Source organism: Panthera pardus, unplaced genomic scaffold (assembly GCF_024362965.1).
Source record: "Panthera pardus isolate Hobbes unplaced genomic scaffold, ASM2436296v1 HiC_scaffold_20, whole genome shotgun sequence".
NCBI lineage: Eukaryota > Metazoa > Chordata > Mammalia > Carnivora > Felidae > Panthera > Panthera pardus.
The window spans coordinates 12252678-12276557 of NW_026526766.1; the positions used below are offsets into that span (position 1 = coordinate 12252678).

At 37.8% G+C, this 23880-nt stretch overlaps 2 protein-coding genes across 4 annotated transcripts in view; one reads left to right on the forward strand and one right to left on the reverse strand.

Annotated features, from left to right (window-relative positions):
• Nucleotides 1–1161, reverse strand: part of PTAR1 (protein prenyltransferase alpha subunit repeat containing 1) — a 41983-nt gene extending 40822 nt beyond the window's left edge. For both annotated transcript variants that reach the window (XM_019463636.2, XM_053907794.1), the window contains exon 1: nucleotides 949–1161. In XM_019463636.2, coding sequence (XP_019319181.1) covers nucleotides 949–1034 — 86 coding nt within the window. In that variant the 5' untranslated portion in view covers nucleotides 1035–1161. The remainder of the gene's footprint in view (nucleotides 1–948) is intronic.
• A 53-nt stretch (nucleotides 1162–1214) lies between these two features.
• MAMDC2 (MAM domain containing 2) overlaps nucleotides 1215–23880 on the forward strand; it is a 402628-nt gene continuing 379962 nt past the window's right edge. For both annotated transcript variants that reach the window (XM_019463631.2, XM_019463629.2), the window contains exons 1-2: nucleotides 1215–1338; nucleotides 5887–6003. The gene's annotated coding sequence lies outside the window, so the exon portion shown is untranslated. The remainder of the gene's footprint in view (nucleotides 1339–5886; nucleotides 6004–23880) is intronic.

Genomic DNA, 23880 nt, shown 5'->3' on the forward strand with positions numbered 1-23880 from the left:
AGGGGAGGGGGCAACGAGAGAAGGGTGGTAATTAAACACTCTTGCTTCTCCCGACTCTTCTGTATACTGTAGACATTTCTTTTATTAGCTTCCTTTTTCGCTCGTTACATGAAAGCAGAAGTGTCAGAAAGAATACAGTGTCTTCTAGTATCTTCCCAGAGTACTCCAAGTACCATGAAAAGGAAGGAGGGAACGATACATGTGTCAGCCCTGTGGTGTCCTACTTAAAGAGGGCAGCAGTGTCAGGATAAGAACAGAGTGACTATGTTCCCTGTAACTATGAATCAGCTAACGCTACAAAGTGTCAAGTTTTCATCCGCTTTACACCAGACCCATCCGACACCTACCGAAGCTACACTCCTGAAAATGCCCTGATCACCTTCAAAGCAGGATGTTTCATCCGAGTCTTTCCACAACCTTGGGACAAGTGAGGCGAAAGTCAAAAGCAGCCTCAAACTACCTTTGGCTAGGAAGCTGAGGGTTTTCTGGTCCACTGAAAATAAGACGATCGGTGACACTGCCCCCCTCCCCTTACCATGGGTCCGGGACGAACCTCAAAGAGTTGTATTTACAAAGCATCTACAGAGCCACATTGTGTGTGCCCGTGTACCTTCCGCGGATGCAGGATGTGGACACACGGGTGAAGTCCTTCGAGTTGCAAGAACTCCTAGGGAAGGGGTGGGAAGGAGGGCGAAAAAAGTCGCTCCGTTTTGATTTTCCGAGGTCACTTCTAGGGACTCGCCCGCGACCGCGTTCCGGTAGCGGCAAGCGGGCCCTGCGGCGGCCGCCAACACTCCGGCCCGGACCTCGCTCGGTCCCCTCCGGCGAGGGGCGCGCGGGCCGGGACCTGCCCCTTAGATATCAGCTCGCGGCTCGGCTCCGCCCCTGCCCGCCCCCGAAGACCCCCGGGGGCGACCGAGGCGGCGGCGCCGCCGGCGCCCGACTCACATGTGCGGATTCCTCCTGAAGGCGTTGGTGATGTCCTTCACTACCCGCTGCACCAGCACCGCCACCTCCTCGCTCGTCTCGGCCATGTTGGTGGCGGCCGCGGCGGCTCGGGCGCGCCTCCGGGAGAGCGCCGGCCGGCCGGCGGGAGTTCCGCGGGGAGCGCGCGCGTGTGCGCCGGTTTGGCCGCGCTCCCGCCCCCGCCGCAGTCGCGGCCGCCGCCGCAGCCGCCGCCGCCGCCGCCGCCGCCGCCGAGCACTTCCGGGTCACGCCGCCGGAGGCCGGGGCGTGGCGCCAGCCGCCCACTGGGGCTGAGGCCGCCTGGTTGGTCCCCGACTTTTGCTGGTACCCGAGTTTCCAAGTGTCCCGGAAGATGCTGCAGAGTTACTTGAGGTCAATGTTTTACACGTTTTATGTTAATTTGTAGTCCACTCAGGGCCGAGGAGGGAGGAGTCTTGCTAAAGTCAACCTTCCGGAGCCAGAGTCGGTCTGAACCCCACCCCCGACGCCGCCGGGGCCACCCACTGTCAACTGCTCTGGGAACCAGTCCCCGGGAGCTTCTGGAGGAAAGTTTAACTGAGAGCGCAGGTCCTCTGGAGCTGTTTGTGCCCGAGTGTTTGAGAGCCTCTTCGCTTTATTTTCCCAACTGGAGGGACGAGGCGGTCCGCAGACGCTGGTGGCGGAGTGAGCCCCAATTGGACCGTGTTGGTGACCTTGTTTTGTACCCGCGTGCCAATTTCGCCCTCCGAGCAGCCATTTTCAAAAACCGAATTAAGAAAAATTTAATTAATCCATTAAAAGAGGAAAAGGGAAAGTTAATTGCCACCTGGATATAGGGTGTGGACATACAGAAATATGTTTTAAATTTTCTACTTTGAGTGTACTTCATTTTGTACATCATTTGGCGTGCTTTGAACGTTGCGTGTCAGTTTTGGAGTTACAAAACCAAGATCCTGACGAAGTTTGCGCTTCATAGCCATTAACCCTGCTACAAAAATTTTTTTTAAGAAAACCTAGCTTTCTACTTCATTTAGATTTTGAAATGCCATAATTTTCACAGATCAGATTTCCCTTCACCCTTCTGTGGTAGAAAAATCTGGGTGCCTTTGGTTCACTTATTTTTACTTAATCCTTGCTTGAGATCCGTATCTTTAAAAAAAAAAAAAAACTTTTTAAAATCAAGCTCATAGTCTGTTTACTGTGAAACAATGTGGCACATTTGAAGTAGGATTGATGATTGTGAAAGTAGAGACCATACATTTGTTGCCAAATTAGTGAGTGAGAAATATAAACGAACTATATCCAGCGGATGCTATTCCCTGTGGGTATGTTTGTAAAGGTTAGTTAGACCTGCTGTCTGGACACCGGCCTTCTGGTTTTAAAAGAAATGAATTAGAAGGTTCATAAAATTGTATAAAAGCCAGGTGGGACATTTGAGTAAAAGGAAACAATCCTTAACCTCTTGACAGGTTCCCAAATGAGGCAATGACGGGAGTGAATGTGTGTTTAGATTCCAAGGCCAAGGATTACTTCAGATATCCTAGTTACTCTTTAAGAATGTGATACCAATCCTCAAATGGTTCGTGTTACAACTGGCAAGCCTTCTTCGTCTTCACTTAAAGCCTTGCATCCTTTCCTAACAAAAGATGGAAAATAAATCCCGACTTCCCAAAAATACAAACATTTTTTTTTCAGAGACTTCCATTTTTATCTTAAAAATCAGTGGGATTTGGGGGCACTGGATGGCTCAGTCGGTTAAGCCTCCAACTCTTGGTTTCGGGTCAGGTCATGATCTCATGATTGATGAGTTCAAACCCCACATCGGGCTCTGCCCTGACGGTGCCGAGGCTGCTTGGGGTTCTCTCTGTCCCATCTCTTTCTGCCGTCCCCGACCCCCGCCCCTGCCCCCACAATCTCTGGGTCTCTCCAAAATAAAACATTAAAAAAAATGAGATTTAAATTTTTCACTCTAATATATTTAACAGGAAAAAAACCACAAACTTTGTCCTTAGATCCCGAAGTAAAATTGATATTCCAGAAAGATAATTAATTTTTCTGTTTTTCTATTTACGCCCTCCCACAAACACACACCTGGGTGCACACACACCTTCTTTGAACTCATTTGAAAGGCATGAATTATATGTCTCATGTTTCTTCTAAGGATTCACAAATTGTTTCACCCAATTTTGGATTTATGTTTAGAACTCAAATTTTTTAGAATTGGAGCATATTAGAACTGTAATCTAGCCCTCTAATTTTGCATATAAAGAAATAAATTCAAAGAAGTTAAGAATTTAAATTTATGAGACTTTAAAATGATATGTATCTAAGGAGAGGATGTGATAAATTTAGCATGATTTGTTGAAAAGATTTGTTGAAATCTTTTGTCAAAGATTTACATTCAGGGATCTGCAAAATATATTTACTGCTAATAATGAAATATTGTAAATACCTTAAATGCCCAACACTGGGAATTGAGTAAATTATAGTAAATCTATAAGATCAAATACTATTCGTCATTTAAAAGCACATTAAAACTAAAAGAGTATATACCAAACTCTTAGTGGGAGATATATTTATAGGAGAATTTTACTAAGTAACTCAAAGAACAAAGTATAATATTTATAATTTAAGAATAATTTTAGAAGTTTATGTTAATAAAAATATTAGTCAACTATCTCGTATGCATATTAATTTTCTTAGAGATATTGATTTTTAAGTGACCTCTAGTTGTTCACATATCTGTGAATATTGTTTTGACAGTCCACCCCCCCCCCCAATCATGCTTTTCATTATTTTAGAAGACTATTTGATAATGGGGAAAAGGTAGATACATAATGACAAAAAGAAATACCAAAACAGCATACAAGACGATGCTAATGATGTATATGTAAAACAAATGGTATGTAATATCAATGTAATCACATATACATACATGTAATAGACTGGGAGTTTATAAACTGAAATGTTAACAGTGGTTATCACTATATGATGGAATTACTTGAGATAATTAAGACCTATGTACATTCTTTATGTTCTTCTGGATGTTCCAGATTTTCTATGATGAAAAACCTAATGTACGTATTAAGGGCCTTGGAAGGAAAGAAAACAAGGTGATTTTAATGATGAGCCTAGTAATTTCTTTCGTGAAGTGCTGTAAAGAAACTTATAATCTCTTTCAGTCTTCACTCTATTATTCTATTTCTAACACTATGATGTGTTGTTTATTTATTTATTTGGGTTGGACTCCATTTCCCATGGTAACGTTACACAAGATAGAGTGTAAATAGTACTAAACCTGTTCTCGCCATGCGCCGTTATTACAAAAGCAAACTTCTTTCCACCATTAAGAAAAAGTAAATGTTCAATTTTAAATGATTCCTTATAATATTACCATTGTAAGTAACTATGTAATTACAGTGTGCCAAACCTCAGCCGTATCACTATCGTATTAACCTAAAATCCAAGAATTTACTGGCAAAGAAATAGAAGGGAAATAAGGATGCTAGTCAGAAAGCTTCAATATCAATGTCTTTTAATGAATTCTTAAAAGAGGCCAACAGGAGTGATAATCATTTTTGAAGTTTTTATTAAATACCACTTCAGGAAAAAGAAAAGAAATTAGTAAATGATTTTTTTCTTTTTTAGAGAGTGCACATATGAGCAGGGGAAGGGCAGAGGGAGGGAGAGACAGAGGGGGGAGAGAGAAAGAGAGAGAGTGAGAGAGAGAGAGAGAGAGAGAGAGAGAGAGAACCTTAAGCAGGCTCCATGCTCAGTGCAGACCTCAACACAATGCCTGATCTCATGACCCTGGGACCATGACCTGAGCCAAAATCAAGAGTTGGTCACTCACCTGACTGAGCCACCCAGGTGCCCCAATAAATGAATTTTAAATGGCATGTGCATTAAACTGAGGAGAGTTTTGGTATACCCTTTGCCTTGGGGTGTGGGTTTATTTTCCCCAAAGAAAATTTCATGGATAATGAAGTATGATTTTTTTTTAATATGTATTTTCAGAGTGAGAACATGCATGCACAGGAGAGGGGCAGAGAGAGGGAAAAAGAGAGAATCCCAAGCAGGCTCTGGACTGTCTGTGCAGAACCTCACAGTGGGGCTGGAACTCACGAACCTTGAGATCATGACCTGAGCCCAGATGAACAGCCGGATGTTCAACTGACTGAGCCACTTAGACGCCCCTCTCAAGTACTATGTTTTTACACTTAGTTGATATTGTTAGCCCTTCATTAATTGTTGAGATAAAGATGAGAATGCATTTGATACCATCTTTAAACTTGGAAGCACTATGTAAATGATTACTTATTTCTGTGACTAAAGAAAGCCTCATTACAAGTAAATCAGTATTGGGGCACCTTGGTGGCTCAGTTGGTTGAGTGTCCAACTCTTGATTTCAGCTCAGGTCATGATCCCAAGGTCATGGGATGGAGCACCTCATTGGGCTCTGTGCTGAGCACAGAACCTACTTAAAATTCTCTCCCTCTCTCTCTCTCTCTCTCTCTCTCTCCCTCCCCCCTTCTCCCCAACTTGCATGCATGCTCTCTTTCTCTAAAATTAAAATAAAATCAATAAGTAAATCAGTATTAAAACACAACAGTAAACTAAGATAAGGCAAATACTAACCTTCAATATGAAACTCTGTTTAACATTATTAAAGAAAATTATACTGATTATAAGCCTCCTACTTAAAACATGAAGGTTTTTTAACCTGACAGAGTTGGTAAATGTTATCAAGATGCTAATCATGAAGATGATTTAAATAGGCAGTTAATGCTGATATTAGAATCCCTGAGGTTACAGAAGTGAGGATACTAGTTGCATAATAAGGTTTTTGTTGCTGACTAAGTGATGTTTTATTTTTCTTGACATTTGATAGTCTGAAAATATCATCCTTTTGCTTGGCCCTCTTCTTTCTTCCTGCCACAGAGGCCCAGGAGACCCATGATGTAATCTTCAGAAAAGAACAGAAGAAGCTGTGTGAGAGAAAACACAGAGAAAAAGAGGCGGTCCAGGACTTGTATGTGGAAATAGCTAGGGAGATAGGTATGTTTCCATAATGCAATGAATGTTTCATGTATACTGAAGATGTCAAATTGTTGTAGGAGTTTTCTTAGTAATATGCCTTCTATTGGATGGTTAAGTGAAACAAGTTCCCAATTGTGAGTACATTCTTAGGGCTTTTTTTCTGTTTGCTGTTTTGTTTGTTCCTTGGTATAAATATTATTATATTAAAACCTTAGAGTTAGGTTAAAAAATCATTTAGAAAGTTAGTAAAAGGTTCATTTGACTACAGCAGAGTTTCAGTCTGAGACTTCTTCAGTAATTGCCTAAAAGGAAGACAAGGCTGGGGCGCCTGGGTGGCTTAATTGGTGAAGCATCTGGCTTCGGCTCAGGTCATGATCTCACGGTCCATGGGTTCGAGCCCCGTGTCAGGCTCTTTGCTGACAGCTCAGAGCCTGCAGCCTGATTTGGATTCTGTGCCTCTTTCTCTGTCTCTGACCCTTCCCCGCTTGTGCTCTCTCTCTCAAAAATAAATAAACGTTAAAAAAAAAATTAAAAAAAAAAAGTAAGACAAGGCTGTACCTCCTCTTCTTTCATCTCCTTCTTAATTTACAACCCAGAATTTTGGTTACAAACATATACCATATTTCTCAGTTTCTTCTTGTTTTCCTATTTTAAACCAGTGCTGACACTTGTCAAAATTAACGTTAGGCCAAAATTACCCATAGGAAACGATGAGCATTCTTTGTTAAATACTGAATTATGTTCTTACTTGAGTATAGCATTTATAGAGAAGTATAGTCCCATTGTCTAAGTTTTAGGAAGAAATGCCATAGAGTAACTCCCCAATTTTTGCTGACTTTAGGCACTTTAATTTCTCTGGTAAGTCTCCCAAATCACCATCAGTGTGCAAAAAGGCCAGTGCAAAATATGGGCTGTTTGGTTTATAGATGGAGAAGGATGACTACCGTTGCTGAAAGAATGAGAGTCCAAGCAGTTGCACTTATTTATTCCACAAATTTTAATGACTGTTGCTGTGTATAAGATGCTGTGTCAACGGTTGGGTATACAATGGTGAGAAAAACAGACATTATTCTTGCCTTGTTGTGGGACTTACAGTCTGATGGAAGACCTACACAATATTCAAGTAAACAGACAAATGTATAACAACAAACTGTAATACAAGGCACAGAAGGGAAAGGCAGAGTACCATGACAGATGATAATAGTGTGGGGGTAAGGGCATGGCTTTAGAAAATGTGATCAGGGAAGTCTGTTCTGTGTGGTGATACTTAAGCTGAAACATGAAAGATGAGAAGGAACCGGCCCAGTGAAAAGCAGGGAAAGAGCCACACCAGCAGTGGAAACAATATGTGTGAAGGCTCTAAGAAGAAAAGAGCTTACATAGCCTGTCTCAGTAACCAAAAGAAGACCAAACTAGTAACTTTTACTGGCCTGACAATGTTTGTAAAGTGATTTCAGATTCAGTATTGCTGTCACCTGAATGTCAACTATAAGCATTATTACCTAGCTCCAGTTTTTCTTCCTTTCTATATCCTTTTTGTTTTCTACATGCTACACTGGGCAGCTCACTATGGACAGCTCATGTTGCATGGTTGCCTGGTATACCATGAATCAGGTATTTAGCCCGGGCAGCCCAGTAGCAAGCCTGGAACTATTTCTCAAATGGGTAATATTTATCTGTAGAAGATGAATAGGTGGCTTTTTCCCCAAACCTTAGGGAAAAAACCTTTTTCCCTAACCTTAAGGTATTGCCATGATTTTTTCCTCCTTGCTATTGGGTCTTCTGGATCATATGGCCCAAGATCAGCTTTCCTGGAAGCTCTGGGGTCCATTCAAAACTATGAATTACTCAGAAAATTACTCAAACTAGAACATTCACATGGAGTATATCTTGCCTCCTGAATCCAAAGTGACCCATGTGTCTCTTTTTCAGTGGCAGAGTGTGCAAGATGAAGCAACTTGCCCTTCACCTTGGTAGAAATATTTTGACATGTCCCAGATGACTGAACTCTTAGCAACTTCACTATGATTTCAGTCCCTTGAATGTTTTAAGGTTTATCTTCCATCCCCTGTCATATAAATTCTTCCCAAGGAATATAGAGTATTTGCTACTTACTACACATGAAGTCAAATACCTCAGAGGAAAGGACTAAAACTGTCATTGTATACTCATAGACTTGCATATTCTTGTCGCATATATCACATGTAACTAATAGTTGTCTTATTCATTCAGGATCTTTACCCTTGTATAGAAGATCAGCTCCACAAGGGCTAGAACCCTGTTTGTCCTGTGTGGTGTTGTATCCCTGTGCCTCGCCTTGCATGTAGTAGGCTCTCAATTAGTACTTAAATGAATGGATAGAGGGATGAAAGGAAAGGTTGAGGGGAAAATAGGAAAGGACAGAATAGCCAACACATAATATAGATGTAATAAAGAAGCAGTAGAGGAAGTCACCTAGGAATTTAGTCAGAGGCTTAATCATAGGAAACTCAAGGCCGTATTTCTGCAGTTGAAATTTTTCTGGAAGGTTTCAGGGAGCCATTAAAGGGGTTTATGCTTCTTGGCTGACACTCATTCTTCAAAAGTGCTCTCATTGCTTTATACTGTAGTTAGTTATCCATACATATGTAAATAAGCACATATTTGTACATACACATTTCGAGTTTTATTTCATGACACAGTGAGAGAATCCATTTCATTTTTAATTTTGTTTTCCTAGCACCTGGCATATTACCTGAGCATAATGAGCATTTCAACATTGGTTAAATGAATAAATAAAGACCCAATTAAAATACTACCTCTATTATGAAGACTTCTTTGATCACCCCAGGTGGTAATGCTCTCCTGTATTCTTAAGTCCATTGTACTTTATGTAGCCTTTGCTTGGCACTTTTCATTTTGTTTTATGGAATTGTCAACTTCATTTTTGTAGCCCAACAACACAGTACAGTTTCTTATATGAAGCAGACATTAAGTATATATTTATTGAGTGGCAAAAAGACAGTATGTTTACTCTTTTATTGTTAATGTTATAGGTAGCAAATAACTATACAATGAAAATCATAATTCTTAAAATTTATTCCATTGTGATTCTCATAGATTTATTCTATAATGTTATTTTCACAAATTGAGTGGGTGTGGATGGTATAGGAAAACTTTTGTTTTGGAAAAAGTTACAAATCATGTTAAATCTTTTTTAAAAACCCTTTTTAAATTGAGATAATCACATACCATAAAGTTCACACTTTTAACGTGTAAAATGTAGTTGTTTTTAGTATACTCACAAGGTTATAAAACCATCACCCCTATGTAATTCAGAACATTTTCATCACCCCTTACCAAATCTGGTTCTCATGTTAGCTTTGTCACTTAGGATTCTAGGGTTTGTTTTCTTTCCAGCTAGCATGGCTTCTAATCTTTTGTTGAAAACTGGACGTGATATCTGGGGCAATAGAAACTGAGGGAAATAGGCCTTTAGTAAGAGGTTTTATGTTTTTGTGGTTAGGAGCTGGACTGTGTTTCATGTCATAGCTGTAGCTACAGCTGTAGGGGCCACAGGACTCCATTTACTCAGGTGCATTTCCTTAGGTTTCCCTAAGAATTCCTTCTTACATAGAATTTGTGTCTGGACACTCTTTCAGTTATAATCCGCTATGATTATACTGGAACCCTGTTGATGTGGTGCTAAGATGTTGTGGGAGAGGAATTGTTCTGTAATTTTATGAATGACTCTCAGTCTCTAGTGGGCTTGAGTCCTTGGGCTGTCACTTTCAGAAGTGCTCCTTAGCTTTTTGATTTTTTTCCTCTTAGGTTAAATAGGATTTCAAGAGGGGCTGGAGTTGGCTAATTGCCCTTCCCTGGGTCATGTAAGGGTCTGGTAACATCATTTTACTTGGAGCATTGGCCTTTATTACAGAGAATGCTTTGGGTGTATTTCAAAATGGTAATTTAAAGTGGGTGGGTATTTTGGGAGGTCATTACCATGAGAACCTGGTGGGGTTCCTTGAGGTAAAACTCATAAGAGTCTTTGGGTTCCCCTAAGATTGGGTCCCCAAGGAGCTTCTCAGTCTTGACCTGGTACACACTCAGTGTCCAGCGATTTCTGAAGATTATCGCTTAAGTATTCATAGCAGTTTAAGACTCCACCATCTTTGCTCCACATAAGCTGATCTCAGCTGTGATTCTCTGTGTTTGGCTGTCTCTCAGATTTCTGGGTGATGGTTTGTCCTGTGATCTTAATTCTCTGATGGGTCTAAGAAAAGTCATTTATTTTCAGTTTGTTTACCTTTAGTCTTGTTGTAAAGATGTAGGTGAAGACTTCCAAGCTGTATACATTTTGTAGCTGAAACCAGAAGTTCCAAACTTTTTTTAAAGTGCTAAATAGAACATAGTCTAGACTTTGTGGGGTTGTATGGCCTCTATTCCAGTTACTCAACTCGAGTGCTGTTGTAGCATAAAAGCAACCATGGGCAATACATAAATGGATGGGAATTTATATATTGTATTTCTTTTTTCTTTTATAAATTTTTTAAAAGCTTATCTATTTATTTTGAGAGAGAAAGGGAGAAGGGGAGGGGTGGAGGGTGAGGGAGAGAGATAATCCCAAGCAGGCTCTGCACTGTCAGCCCAGAGCTGGATGTGGGGCTCAAACTCATGAGCCATGAGATCACGACCTGACCCAAAACCAAGAGTTGGATGCTTAACCGACTGAGCCACCCATGTGCCCCTATTATTGTTAAGTTGTCATTTTGTCTTTCCATTCTGTCAGTTTTTGCCTCCTGTATTGGGGCTTTGTTGATGGGTGCATGTATGTTTAAAATTGTTATGTCTTCTTGGGGCATTTGGGTGGCTCAGTCGGTTGAGCGTCCAACTTTGGCTCAGGTCATGATCTTGTGGTTTGTGGGCTTGAGCCCCACATTGGGCTCTGTGCTGATGGCTCAGAGCCTGGAGCCTGTTTCAGATTCTGTATCTCCCACTCTCTCTGCCCCTCCCCCACTCATGCTCACTCTCTCTCTCTCTCTCTTTTAAAAATGAATAAACATTTTTTAAAAATTAAAAAAATTGTTATGTCTTCTTGATAGATAGGTCCTTTTGTCATTATAAAATATCCTTCTTTGTCTCTAGTAACAAATTTTGTCTTAAAGTCTATTTTTTTTGTGGTATTAGTATAGCTACTCCAGTTCTCTTTTGTATACCATTTGTGTGGTGTATCATTTCCCATCCTTTTCTTTTCTTTCTTTTTTTTATAATTTATTTGTTTTTAATTTACATCCAAATTAGCATATAGTGCAGTGATTTCAGGGGTAGATCCTTAATGCCCCTTACCCATTTAGCCCATCCCGCCTCCCACAACCCCTCCACAACCCTCTGTTTGTTCTCTGTATTTTTTTTTAACGTTTATTTATTTTTGGGAGAGAGACAGAGCATGAACAGGGGAGGGGCAGAGAGAGAGGGAGACACAGAACCCGAAACAGGCTCCAGGCTCTGAGCTGTCAGCACAGAGCCCGACGCGAGGCTCGAACTCACGGACCATGAGATCATGACCTGAGCCGAAGTTGGACGCTTAACCGACCAAGCCACCCAGGCACCCCCTGTTCTCTGTATTTAAGAGTCTCTTGTATTTTGTTCCCCTCCCTGTTTTTATATTATTTTTGCTTCCCTTCCCATATGTTTATCTGTTTTGTATCTTAAATTCCTCATATGAGTGAAGTCATATGATATTTGTCTTTCTCTAACTAATTTTACTTAGCATAATACCCTCTAGTTCCATCCACTTAGTTGCAAATGACAAGATTTCATTCTTTTTGATTGCTAAGTAATACTCCACTGTATGTGTATATATATATATAGATAGATAGATAGATACACATATATACATATATGTATACATATATACCACATCTTCTTTATCCATTCATCTGTTGATGGACATTTGGGGTCTTTCCATACTTTGGCTATTGTTAATAGCTATAAACATTGGAGTGCATGTGCCCCCTTCAAAACAGCACACTTCTGTCCCTTGGATAAATACCTAGTAGTGTAGTTGCTGGGTCATAGGGTAGTTCTATTTTTAATTTTTTGATGAACCTCCATACTGTTTTCCAGAGCAGCTGCACCAGTTTTCATTCCCACCAGCAGTGCAAAAGAGATCCTCTTTCTTTGCATCCTTGCCAACATCTGTTGTTGCCTGAGTTGTTAACGTTAGCCATTCTGACAGGTGTGCGGTCATATCTCATTGTGGTTTTGATTTGTATTTCCCTGATGATGAGTGATTTTGAGCCTTTTTTTTTCATGTGTTGGTTGGCCATCTGGATGTCTTCTTTGGAGAAGTGTCTATTCATGTCTTTTGCCCATTTCTTCACTGGATTATTTGTTTTTTGGATGTTGAGTTTGATAAGTTCTTTATAGATTTTGGATTCTAACCCTTTATCTGATATGTTGTTTGCAAATATCTTCTCCCATTCCATCAGTTGCCTTTTAGTTTTGCTGATTGTTTTATTTGCTGTGCAGAAGTTTTTATTTGGCTGAGGTCCCAATAGTTCATTTTTGCTTTTGTTTCCCTTGCCTCCGGAGACGTGTTGATTAAGAAGTTGCTGTGGCTGAAGTCAGAGAGGTTTTTGCCTGCTTTCTTCTCTATGATTTTGATGGATTTCTTTCTTATGTTTAGGTCTTTCATCCATTTTGAGTTTATTTTTATGTATGGTGTAAGAAAGTAGTCCAGATGAGAAGCACCTGGGTGGCTCAGTCAGTGAAGCATCCGAATTCGGCTCAGGTCATGATCTCACAGTTCATGGGTTTGAGCCTCGCATCAGGCTCTGTGCTGACAGCTCAGAGCCTGGAGCCTGCTTCAGATTCTGTATCTCCTTTTCCCTCTGCCCCTCCCCTGTTTTCTCTCTCTCTCTCTCAAAAATAAACAATAAAAAAATTATTTTTTGAAAAGAAAGTGGTCCAGGTTCATTTTTCTGCATGTTCCTGTCCAGTTTTCCCAGCACCATTTGCTGAAGAGACTGTCTTTATTCCCTTGAATATTCTTTCCTGCTTTGTCGAAGATTAGTTGGCCACACGTTTGTGGGTCCATTTCTGGGTTCTCTATTCTGTTCCATTGATCGGAGTGTCTTTCTTGTGCCAGTACCATACTTTCTTGATGATTATAGCTTTGTAATACTGCTTGAAGCCCAGGGATTGTGATGCCTCCAGCTTTGGTTTTCTTTTTCAAGATTACTTTGGCTATTCAGGGTCTTTTCTGGTTCCATACAAATTTTAGGATTGTTTGTTCTAGCTCTGTGAAGACTGCTGGTGTTATTTTGAAAGGGATCACCTATCCTTTTCCTTTCAAGTTATTTATGTCTTTTTTTAAATGTTTTTATTTATTTTTGAGACAGAGAGAGACAGAGCATGAGCAGGGGAGGGGCAGAGAGAGAGGGAGGCACAGAATCTGAAGCAGCCTCCAGGCTCTGAGCTGTCAGCACAGAGCCCAACACAGGGCCCGAACTCACAGACTGTGAGATCATGACCTGAGCTGAAGTCGGATGCTTAACCGACTGAGCCACCCAGATGCCTCCCCTCCACCAAGTTACTTATGTCTTCAAATCTATTCCTCTATTCCTCTATTATTATTTATTCCTCTATTATTTCCTTGATTTGTATTAAAATAGATACAATGTACCATTTTAATTAGCTTTTTTTATTTGTTTTTTGAGTTACATTTTTGTTGGGTTTCCTAGGGATTACAATTAAAATCTTGCTTTATAACAATATAGTTCATAGTAAAAACAACTTAATTTACAGTAGTGTACAAAATCTTGGCTCCTATATATTTTCACTCCCTCCTTTCTCCTTTGTGCTGTTAGTGTTACATATATTACATCTGTATATATTGTATGCCCATCAGCACTGATTATAATCATTCCTTCATGCAGTTGTTTTAAAAATCAGATAGGAGACATAAAAAAGGAATTCCAAATTTAAAATACATTTATACTGTATTTTAACTATTTACCTATTCAGTTGTCTTTACTAGTGCTCTGTATTTCTTCATGTGGATTTGTGTTACTGTCTAGTGTCTTTTCATTTCAGACTAAAGGATTCCCCTTAATATTTCTTGTATGGCAGATATGCTTGTGACCAATCCTGTTTTTATCTGGGAATGTCTTTTTTCCCCCCTTTAATTTTTGAAGGATGGTTTTGCTGGATGTAGGAGGCTTAGTTGATACTCTTTTTCTTTCAGTATTTGGATATATTATCCCACTATCTTCTTGCTTGTGTGTTTTTTTAAATTTTTTTTTTTTTTTTCAACGTTTTTTATTTATTTTTGGGACAGAGAGAGACAGAGCATGAACGGGGGAGGGGCAGAGAGAGAGGGAGACACAGAATCAGAAACAGGCTCCAGGCTCCGAGCCATCAGCCCAGAGCCTGACGCGGGGCTCGAACTCACAGACCGCGAGATCGTGACCTGGCTGAAGTCGGACGCTTAACCGACTGCGCCACCCAGGCGCCCCACTTGTGTGTTTTTTTGATGAGAAATCAGGTGTTAATTCTATTGAAAAACATTTTCTTGCTGTTCTCAAGTTTTTCTTTTGTCTTTTGGCATTTTGATTATGAAGTGCCTAGCTGTGACTTTCTTTGAATTTATACCACTTGGAGTTTTGTTGAGCCTCTTTCATGTATTAATTAATAATTTTTGTCAAATTTGGGGTGTTTTTCAATCAATATTTCTTCAAATATTACCTATTCTTTCCTCTTTTCCTTCTAAATCACCATTTAGTAATGTTTAATATGTTTAGAATTCTAGATTTCATTATTACATTTTTTTATTTCTAGAAGCTGTTTTACAAATATGGTAGGTTTCTTTTTAGAGTTACCTGCTCCTCTCAGATATTTTCAGGGTTATCTTTTTCTTTAAATAGAATAACTGTACTTATTTTATAACTATATGTAGTATTTCCAATATCTGAAGTCTTTACATATCTGTTTGAATTATTGTTTTAGTTACTTATGATACTGTTTCCATGTGGACTTATCATTCGTGAGAAAATATTTTGAAGGGATTCTTTAAAGCCTGAGATAAAGATACCTTTTTCATAGAAAGATTTACTTTTGCTTAATTCAGGTGCCTGGTATACCACCAGTCTGACACCACCTTAAGCCAGATCACAGCTTAGGTTCCCCGAATATGAACCTTTTACAAAAATTCTGTCTTAAAGCAACCCTATGGTCTTAAGTTCTCAGGATATTTTTCTTTTACTCTCTCCCATGTTCCACAGAGTGCCATGAGTATGAGTGAGAGAGGTAAGGGTGTGTCTACATCTGGTTTATCCATACTCTAATCAGTCGTGTCCCTTTGAGATCCTATTTGATTCTTCATCTTGGGTTGGCCCTTGGTCTTGACATCTATTCCCATTACAGGTGAGACTGCCAAAACCACAGGGCATGTACCTGGATCAGTAAGTGTCCTGAGGACAAGCATGGCTAAGGAGGTCAGGTGTTCCACTTAGCTATAGCTATTTGGGTTCCCCTTTCCCTTAGATTTTTGACCTATTGGTTTCTAGTCCCTTGACAGCTCTTTGGTGCTTTGAGGGAATTTTTTTAAACTTTAGCATTGCAGTTGTTTTCAACTGGAAGATTAGATTGAACAATCTAGCCCACCACTTTAGAAATAGAAGTCTGCATTAGAGTATAAACCTATAACAATACTATCTGAAATCTCTTATTCTTTGCCTTAAGAGACAAAGATTGGAATGGAAACTTAAAAAGACATTTTTAAAATACTTAGATTAATCACAGAAAGTCATTTATAAATATTTATAGAGTCACTCACTGTTTTTTAGGAGACTGGGTGCTACAAGTATACAAAGTTTTAAAGAACACGAACATTTTCATTAGGCAGGTTTTTATTCTGGTCGTTCTGAAATTGTAGTGTTCCTTTTAATTAAATTGTCTTTTAGGATTAACTCATTTACAGGAAGAATTATGCTGTTAACCCCCTTAAAATCTCAGTGTGCTATAGGCCTACTCCTAGGGTAAAAAAATCTATGGCAAAGGATTGCATAGTTACACTTAATTTAAACAGGTTGTTTTATTTAAACTATAAGTTATATAACAGTATTAATTATGAAGCAGTATTTTATTTAAACAGTAAACATAGTTACTGTTACTATAAGATGGAAACAAAGCAGGTTTCAGGTTTAGTTTTGCATTATATGTAAAGAAAATATTAACTTTTTACATGTTTATAAGGGACTTTACGTTTTATAGACAGGATTAATATTTTAGGTTTTTCCTCGTTTTTACTCTTATATGTTTGCCAAGTTAATGAAGTCTTACTGTCATTTGGCAAAATGGTTTATTTGAAATGTACATGAAAAAGAAACTTGGCATTAGGCCATAAGTCACTAGTTTATGGATTTTTAACTTTAAAAAAGACAGTAAGGTGTTTAGTTAGCTTTCAACATATGCCAGGTGAAAACAGCAGACATTTCTATCTAGAATTCATAACAACAGACCTTACTGAGGTGTTTTTGGATTCATTAGATATAGTTCACTAATTGTAAATTAAACACAAATTGATTTTTGTGAGTACATTATGACAGCATATTTTATTTGCAGAAAAGATGTTTTATTTTTTTCTTAATATTTATTTTTGAGAGAGAGAGAGAGTCTTGAGAGAGAGAGATCGCACACGTTCATGCAAGAGCTGGGAAGAGGCAGAGAGAGAGGGGGAGACAGAGAATCCCAAGCAGGGTCTGCTCTATTAGCACAGAGCGCCACGCAGGGTTTGAACTCACAAACTATGAGATCATGACCTGAGCTAAAGTCCAATGCTTAACCCACTGAGCCATCCATGTGTCCCAGATGTTTCATTCTTAACAACAAATGGGATCATGCAAAAATCTTGGGCAACAGTGTAGAGGTAATGTCTCTTTACTATATAATTTAATAAAGAAAAGCAATGATTTAGCAACTGTGGATTTTTAACCCAAGTAACTCTAGTAGTTATTAATGAAGTATTATAAGAAGAATTGTTAATTGATTTATATTCATAAAATGTGTTGAAATATTTCATTAAAGGTAAAATGAATAATTGTAAAGATAACTATAATTTAGAATTCTGAAATTTGTATTTCCTTATTCTGTTTTAGTCTGAGTGACAAAAAGTACCATCAGCACATGCATTGTGGCTCAGATATACCTAATTACATTTTGTCTTGCTAATTCACTTAAATTTGTTTACTTTATAGGAAACTAATCCAGAGGAAATTTATTGTGAGATAGACTTACAAGGACATTCTATCTTCTGTTTTATAGACAGAAAACTTCTCATAGAAATAGAATATTTTTGGATAATAGTTTGCTAGAAAAAAATATAGTTTTTATAATTTAGTTATAATGAACAGAAATTACAAATATTGAATATAGTAAGACTTTTAAAAAAAATTTCCTGCCATTTCTTTTGCCTCTTGACAGCAAAGAATATTGAATTGAACACATAAGCCATTGTGTTCACATGTATCTTCCTTTTTTTAAATTAAGTACAGTTGACTTAGAATGTTATATTAGTTTTAGGTGTACAACATAATTTTATATATGACTCAGTGCTCAACATCATAAAGATAGTTACCATCTGTCACGGTAAAGTTATCACAATATTATTGACTGTATTTCCTAAGCTGGATTTTACATCCCCATGACTTGTTTTTTTTGTACTTCTTAATTCCCTTTATATATTTCACCCATCCCCTCATGCCCCTTCCCTCTAGCAACCCCAATTTGTTGTCTGTATTTATGAGTCTGTTTCTGTTTTGTTTTTTAGATTCCACATATAAGTGAAATTAAGTGACATTTGTCTTTCTCTGTCTGACTTATCTCACTTTGCGTAAGCCCCGTTAGGTCCATTCATGTTGTTGCAAATGGCAAGATTTCATTCTTTTTTATATTTTTAATGTAAGGTGGAAAGCTGACCTATAGCCACTTTATTAATGCACAGAAATAGCCTTAATGAATACTAACAATATTATACAGTCTCATGAATATTATTTGCTTGAAACTTCCTGTATTTCATACACTCCAGTTAAAATGACTTTATGTATTACTTGTGCAAATTTAATCCCATGCTAATGAATATGTTCTTTATACAAAAGTTCAAATAAAATGTAAAAATGTATTTCAGTTAAAATACATTCATTTTGATATTTTCTCTCAAAATTTTTGACAAGATTTAATTCTGACCAAGTGTTGTTCTGACCGCATTGCACTTCAGGGCCCCCAAAAGTCCACATGCATTTCTGTCAGCATCAGAGTGAATTAGGTTTCTGGATACCATTGATGACAGACATTTGAGCCAATAGATCATACCCCAGTAATAGAACCAACTAATGTAAGCCATCTTGTAATCATTTTCCCCATTGATAAAATCCTTAGGTTAAGTCCATGATATAGTGCCAACTCAATACCAATATCAGGAAAGAAAGGGCTCTTTATTACTGGCTTCAAAAGAGCTAACAACTCTCTTCCATTTCAATAAGAAAGGTGTTATTTCATAAATATGTGTTTTTCTATCAAGAAAAATAAGTGAAAGCACTTTAAAAATTAATTTTATATTCTTCTTTAAAACTTCAAAAATTTAGTTTTCTTTAAAACATAAAAAATTTAGTTACTTAGGGAGAGTCAGTCTAACTAGTGGGAAACCTGCATTGTAGAACTAATTTTAATGTGATATTGTGTCTTTCAAGTACTCTATTCAACAGCTGGAACTGTTAAGGTAATATTTTTAACTTGATGCAATAAAAATATGGGGTTCATTTGTGGTTAGCAGCATCCATTTTCACATAAACAATCCATTTGGTCAAGTATTTCAAGTGAGCAAACATTTGTTGGGCATCTGCTATGTGCATGCATGTCAGTGGAGCTGACCACGACGACCAAAAGAGACCTGGCTCCCAGGAAACTTACTTTCTGAATCAGATTAATTTCACTTACCTACCATCTTACTGAGATCAAATCTAATTTGCATGTCAAGACTTCCTTTGGAAATTGAGAAAATAAAAAGTTTTATCTACCTATTAGAACATTAAAAGCTTTCAATCAGTACCATACTAATAAAGGAGATATAATTTGTTTACACAAAATATATTTCAGACTCGTATTTCAGAAATTGTATTTGGAAAAATCTAAACTGCTCCCTGACATCATTTTGACCATGTAAATAAGACTTTTTCATTTTGAATTATAAACCAGAATTGGAACTCAGTGCCATGCAATTTAATTCCTTTATTTTTAAGGGGGAGTTAATTGTATATTATTAGCAGCCAAATGTAGATTTTAAACGTAAGATGGCTAAAAAAAAGTCTAGGATTGTCCTTTTATTTATTTTTTATTTAAAAAAATTTTAATGTTTTTATTCATATTTTGAGAGACAGAGAAATAGAGCATGTGTGGGGGAGGGGCAGAGAGAGAAGGAGACAGAATCCAAAGCAGGCTCCAGGCTCCAAACTGTCAGCACAGAGCCTGACGTGGGGCTCCAGACCATGAACCACGAATCATGACTTGAGCCTAAGTCAGCTGCTTAGCTGACTGAGCCACCCAGGTGCCCCTAGGCTTGTCCTTTTAAATTCTAGCACAGGGTTTAGAAGCAAGCTCTCAGTCCATTCTTATATATTGACGTGAAGATAAGAACTTAGCTCTCTAGAATACATAATTATATAGCCTAGGCTATTTCAAGCTTTCAAGAACTGATAAAAGAGGAAGTTCAAGGGCAATTTATGTTATTCTAGATAGCTCTTTGCTGGTAGATGTGGCTTTGGAAACACATGAATTATCTGAGTGGGGAAAACTGGTTTTGAATTCTGAGCTTCTTTCCTTTTCTATCAGCATTTAGATTGACCCCACTGCAAAAAAAAAAAAAAAAAAAAAAAAAAAGATTAGAACATGCTCCATGTAGTATTTTGAGGCATGGTGTGTGTGTGTGTGTGTGTGTGTGTGTGTGTGTGTGTGTGTGTGTGTGTGTATTTTAAGATCAGTCATATAGAAGAAAATTCTGTTTCATACCACTTGCCTTCATTCTTCCACATTTGAATATAGAGAGAGAATAGAAAAGGAGATTCGAGTTGAAAGGGTTTCTTTCTACATCCTGTTTCTTTAATTTCTCTTTTTGTTTCTAAGGGTTTCATACAAAGCAGGCTATGGAAACACTAACTGAAGAAAACACAAAGTGAATGCACAGGAGCATGTAATGGGCTGTTTGGAAGAATAACACTTGCTTATTTTTTCATGTGAACGAATGATTCGTTTTGTGGTGGTTGTTGGATAATGACATACATTAGGTTCCTGACTGTCTTTCAGATTTTCAAATTCATGTGTTAATGCAATGAATATTTGTGGAGTGCCTACTGTTTTCCAGCCACCATTCTAAGCACTGGGCACACAGTTCTTACGGAGCACGTAGTCTTCTCAAGAGTTTCTCCATTTCTCTGTTAGCTATTACCTACCTTTTCCCATTGTTTCAGTACCTTTGCATCCATTTTCCTCCATTAGGATCCAATGTAATTTTGTTGACAACATGTAGCCGGGTCTTGTCTTTTTATCCACTCTGACAGCCCCCATCTTTTTTTGCTATATTTAGTCCATTGACCTTTTTAAAATTATTTTTGGATAGCTCCTCACAAAAATTAACCTCAAATGTCAGTAAGTGCCAAGGTTGAGAAACCTTGATTTAAATGAAAGCACTTAGCACAGTGCCTGGTACTTGTTAAATGCTTAGTAAACATCCATTCACCCTTCTGGGTTGATCTCCTGGTTTTCATAACAGTTCACATAATTGGCAGTCCCCTAAACTCACTATGTATACCAAAGTTTCATTATAAGACATGCTTAAAAAAATCACTGTTTTAGTTTTTTCAGTTGGCACGAGATGTGATAATTTATATATTTTACCCCTAAGTGTCTGTTATCAAACTATGTGGGTGTCAGTTAATGGCACCTTAAACTTCCAAAAAGGTAGTATACATTTCTAAGGTTCTAGGAATCTATTACCTATATTAGATCAGGATTTCTTGCAATAGTGCCTGTGGACATGAAAAAATAACCTATTCATATGTTAGCTGATTTATTATCAACAATCACATAATCGTTAATTCGCTTTTCTCTTTCTTTGTCTTTAAAGGCCCTATCTCCAAATATAGTCACATTCTGAAGTACTAAGCTTTAGAGTTTCAACACATGAATTTGGGGAAAGACATAATTCAGCCCATAACACATATCAATTATACTTCTTTTTAAACTTTTTTTTGGTGGTTATTCTAGAGTTTGCAGTATACATTTACTACTAATCCAAGTCTATTTTCAAATAACATACTGCTTCAAGTACCTCATAACAGTGTATTCCCAGTTCCTTCCTCCTGTCCCCTATAATGTTGCTGTTATTCATTTCACTTATATGTAAGTGATAATCACCTAATATACTGTTGCCATTATTATATTGAACAAACTGTTAGATCAAATAAGAATAAGAAAAAGATTTTATTTTACTCTTGTTACTTTTCTAAGGCTCCTACTTTACGTACATCTGAGTTTCTGACCTACATCATTTTTCTTCTCTACTTCTTCTACTTCTCCCTCACTTTTGAAAGATAATTTCTGTCACTACAGAATTCCTTTTTATTAAAAAAATTTTTTTTAACATTTATGTATTATTGAGAGCCAGAGAGGGACAGAGCGTGAGCAGGGGAGGGGCAGAGAGAGAGGGAGACACAGAATCCGAAGCAGGTTTCAGGCTCTGAGCTGGCAGCACAGAGCCCGACGCAGGGCTTGAATTCACAAATTGTGAGATCATGACCTGAGCCGAAGTCAGATGCTTACCTGACTGAGCCACCCAGGCGCCCCTCTGACTACAGAATTCTATAGATTGGTGGGTTTTTTTTTCAGTACTCTAAATATTTCACTTTACTCTCATATTTCTTGCATGGTTTCTGAATAGTACAATGTAATTCTTATCATTGCTCCTCTAATTTAAGGTAGGCTTCTTTCAGGATTTTGTCATTGTCTTTGATTCTCTACAGTTTGAATATGATATACCAAGATGTAAATTTTTTTTTATCCTGCATAGTGTTCTCTGAGCCTTCTATATCTGTGGTTTGGTGTCTGTCATTAATTTTGAAAAATCCTCAGCCATTATTATTTCAAACCTATGTTCTGTTTTTCCTTTCACTCTTTCTTCCCTTTCTGACATTCCCATTATGTGTATATTATACCTTTTGTAATTGTCCCACTGATCCACTATAACATTGCAACATTTTGAAATGTCCAAAAAATACTTCTTCTCAAGAATAAAAAAAGTCAAAAGCTGGATGCAGGAACCACAGTTCCACTTCATGTATTTATCCATTCATCCATTCAGCATGCATTTTAATTGATTGTCGACTTTGTGTCAGTTCTCTAAGTGCCTTTATTTAATAACATGACCTTGTATGCATTATGTTCCCTTAAGTATCTCTCAGCAGCAACAACTTCATCACTTTGGGGCTGAATGAGGAATTAATAATTCAGCCTTTTGTTCATTTCCAAGATTTAACAGAAACCAGTTGGAAGAAAAAAAAAACATATAAAAGCCTGTAATGATATTTTCAGCTTTTCTATGGCAAGAAATACACGTACAATTGATATTATTATTTACTGTTATTGCATTTTGCTTTTGAAGGAGGAGTGACTGTGTGTGGTCATCAAAATCCATCAAAAAGTAAAAACTAAAAAGGAGTTTGTAACCAGTGCAGGTTACACACAGTTTTGTTTGTGGTGAAGAAATCCAGTGAAGAGGAAGGTGAAATATGTTCATATATTTTAATGATTTACCATTAAAAGGACCAATTTAGAGGAAGAATATGAACACCACCACAGATGGCTTAATTTTACCCCTTGAACATAGTTCTTTATGCCATATGGAGAATCGTGCTCATTCTTCAGTCTGTAATAATCCCAGCAAAAGGGAAGTCATAACAGGGACAATATGTATTAATAAAAAACACAGAGACAGAATTGCTAAATATTTTTGATTTACATACTTGTTCCAAATTGCTACATTGGGAAAGCTTTTATCTATGAATATCCCTCCATGATGAGGGGTTAAGAAATAGTATGCCTAAGGATGGCTTTCCCTATGGCCAGGAAAAAGTAGACTACCTTTCTAGTTTTGAACTTTGAAAAAAAAAGCTATATAAATTCTGGGGTATCTTGCTTTATGTGATAGAATATCTCAGAAAGGTCAGGTTGCCTATAACTTAGCATATAACATATATGCATATAACATAATGAAAAACATTTAAAATATACTGTGGGAGAACTAAAAACAACCTGTAAAGAGTCCTTTTGTACTATAGGGAATTACTGACCATTTCTGTCCCTGTGGGCTTTGTTTTTTAAACTTCTAAAAGAAAATACAGGAAAAAATCTCCTTGACATTGGTCTTGGCAATGATTTTCTAGCTATGACACCTAAAGCACAAGTAACAAAAGCAAAATAGACAAGTGGGACTAGAAAGGAAACAATCAAAATGAAAAGACAACTTAGAATGGGAGAAAATATTTGCAAACCACATATTGAATAAGTGATTAATATCCAAAAAACATAAGGAAATCATACAATTTAATAACAACAAAAAATCCATTTTAAAAATGGGCAAAAGACTGAATAGACATTTTTCCAAAAGGAGATATTCAACAGGTACATGGAAAGGTGCTCAACATCACTAATTATTGGGGAAATGCAAATCACAACCACAAAGAGATATCATCCCTCACCTGTTAGAATGGCTGTTATTAAAAAGACAAGACAAGAGTGCCTGAGTGGTTCAGTCAGATTAGCATCCAACTTCGACTCAGGTCATTATCTCATGGTGTGTGGGTTACA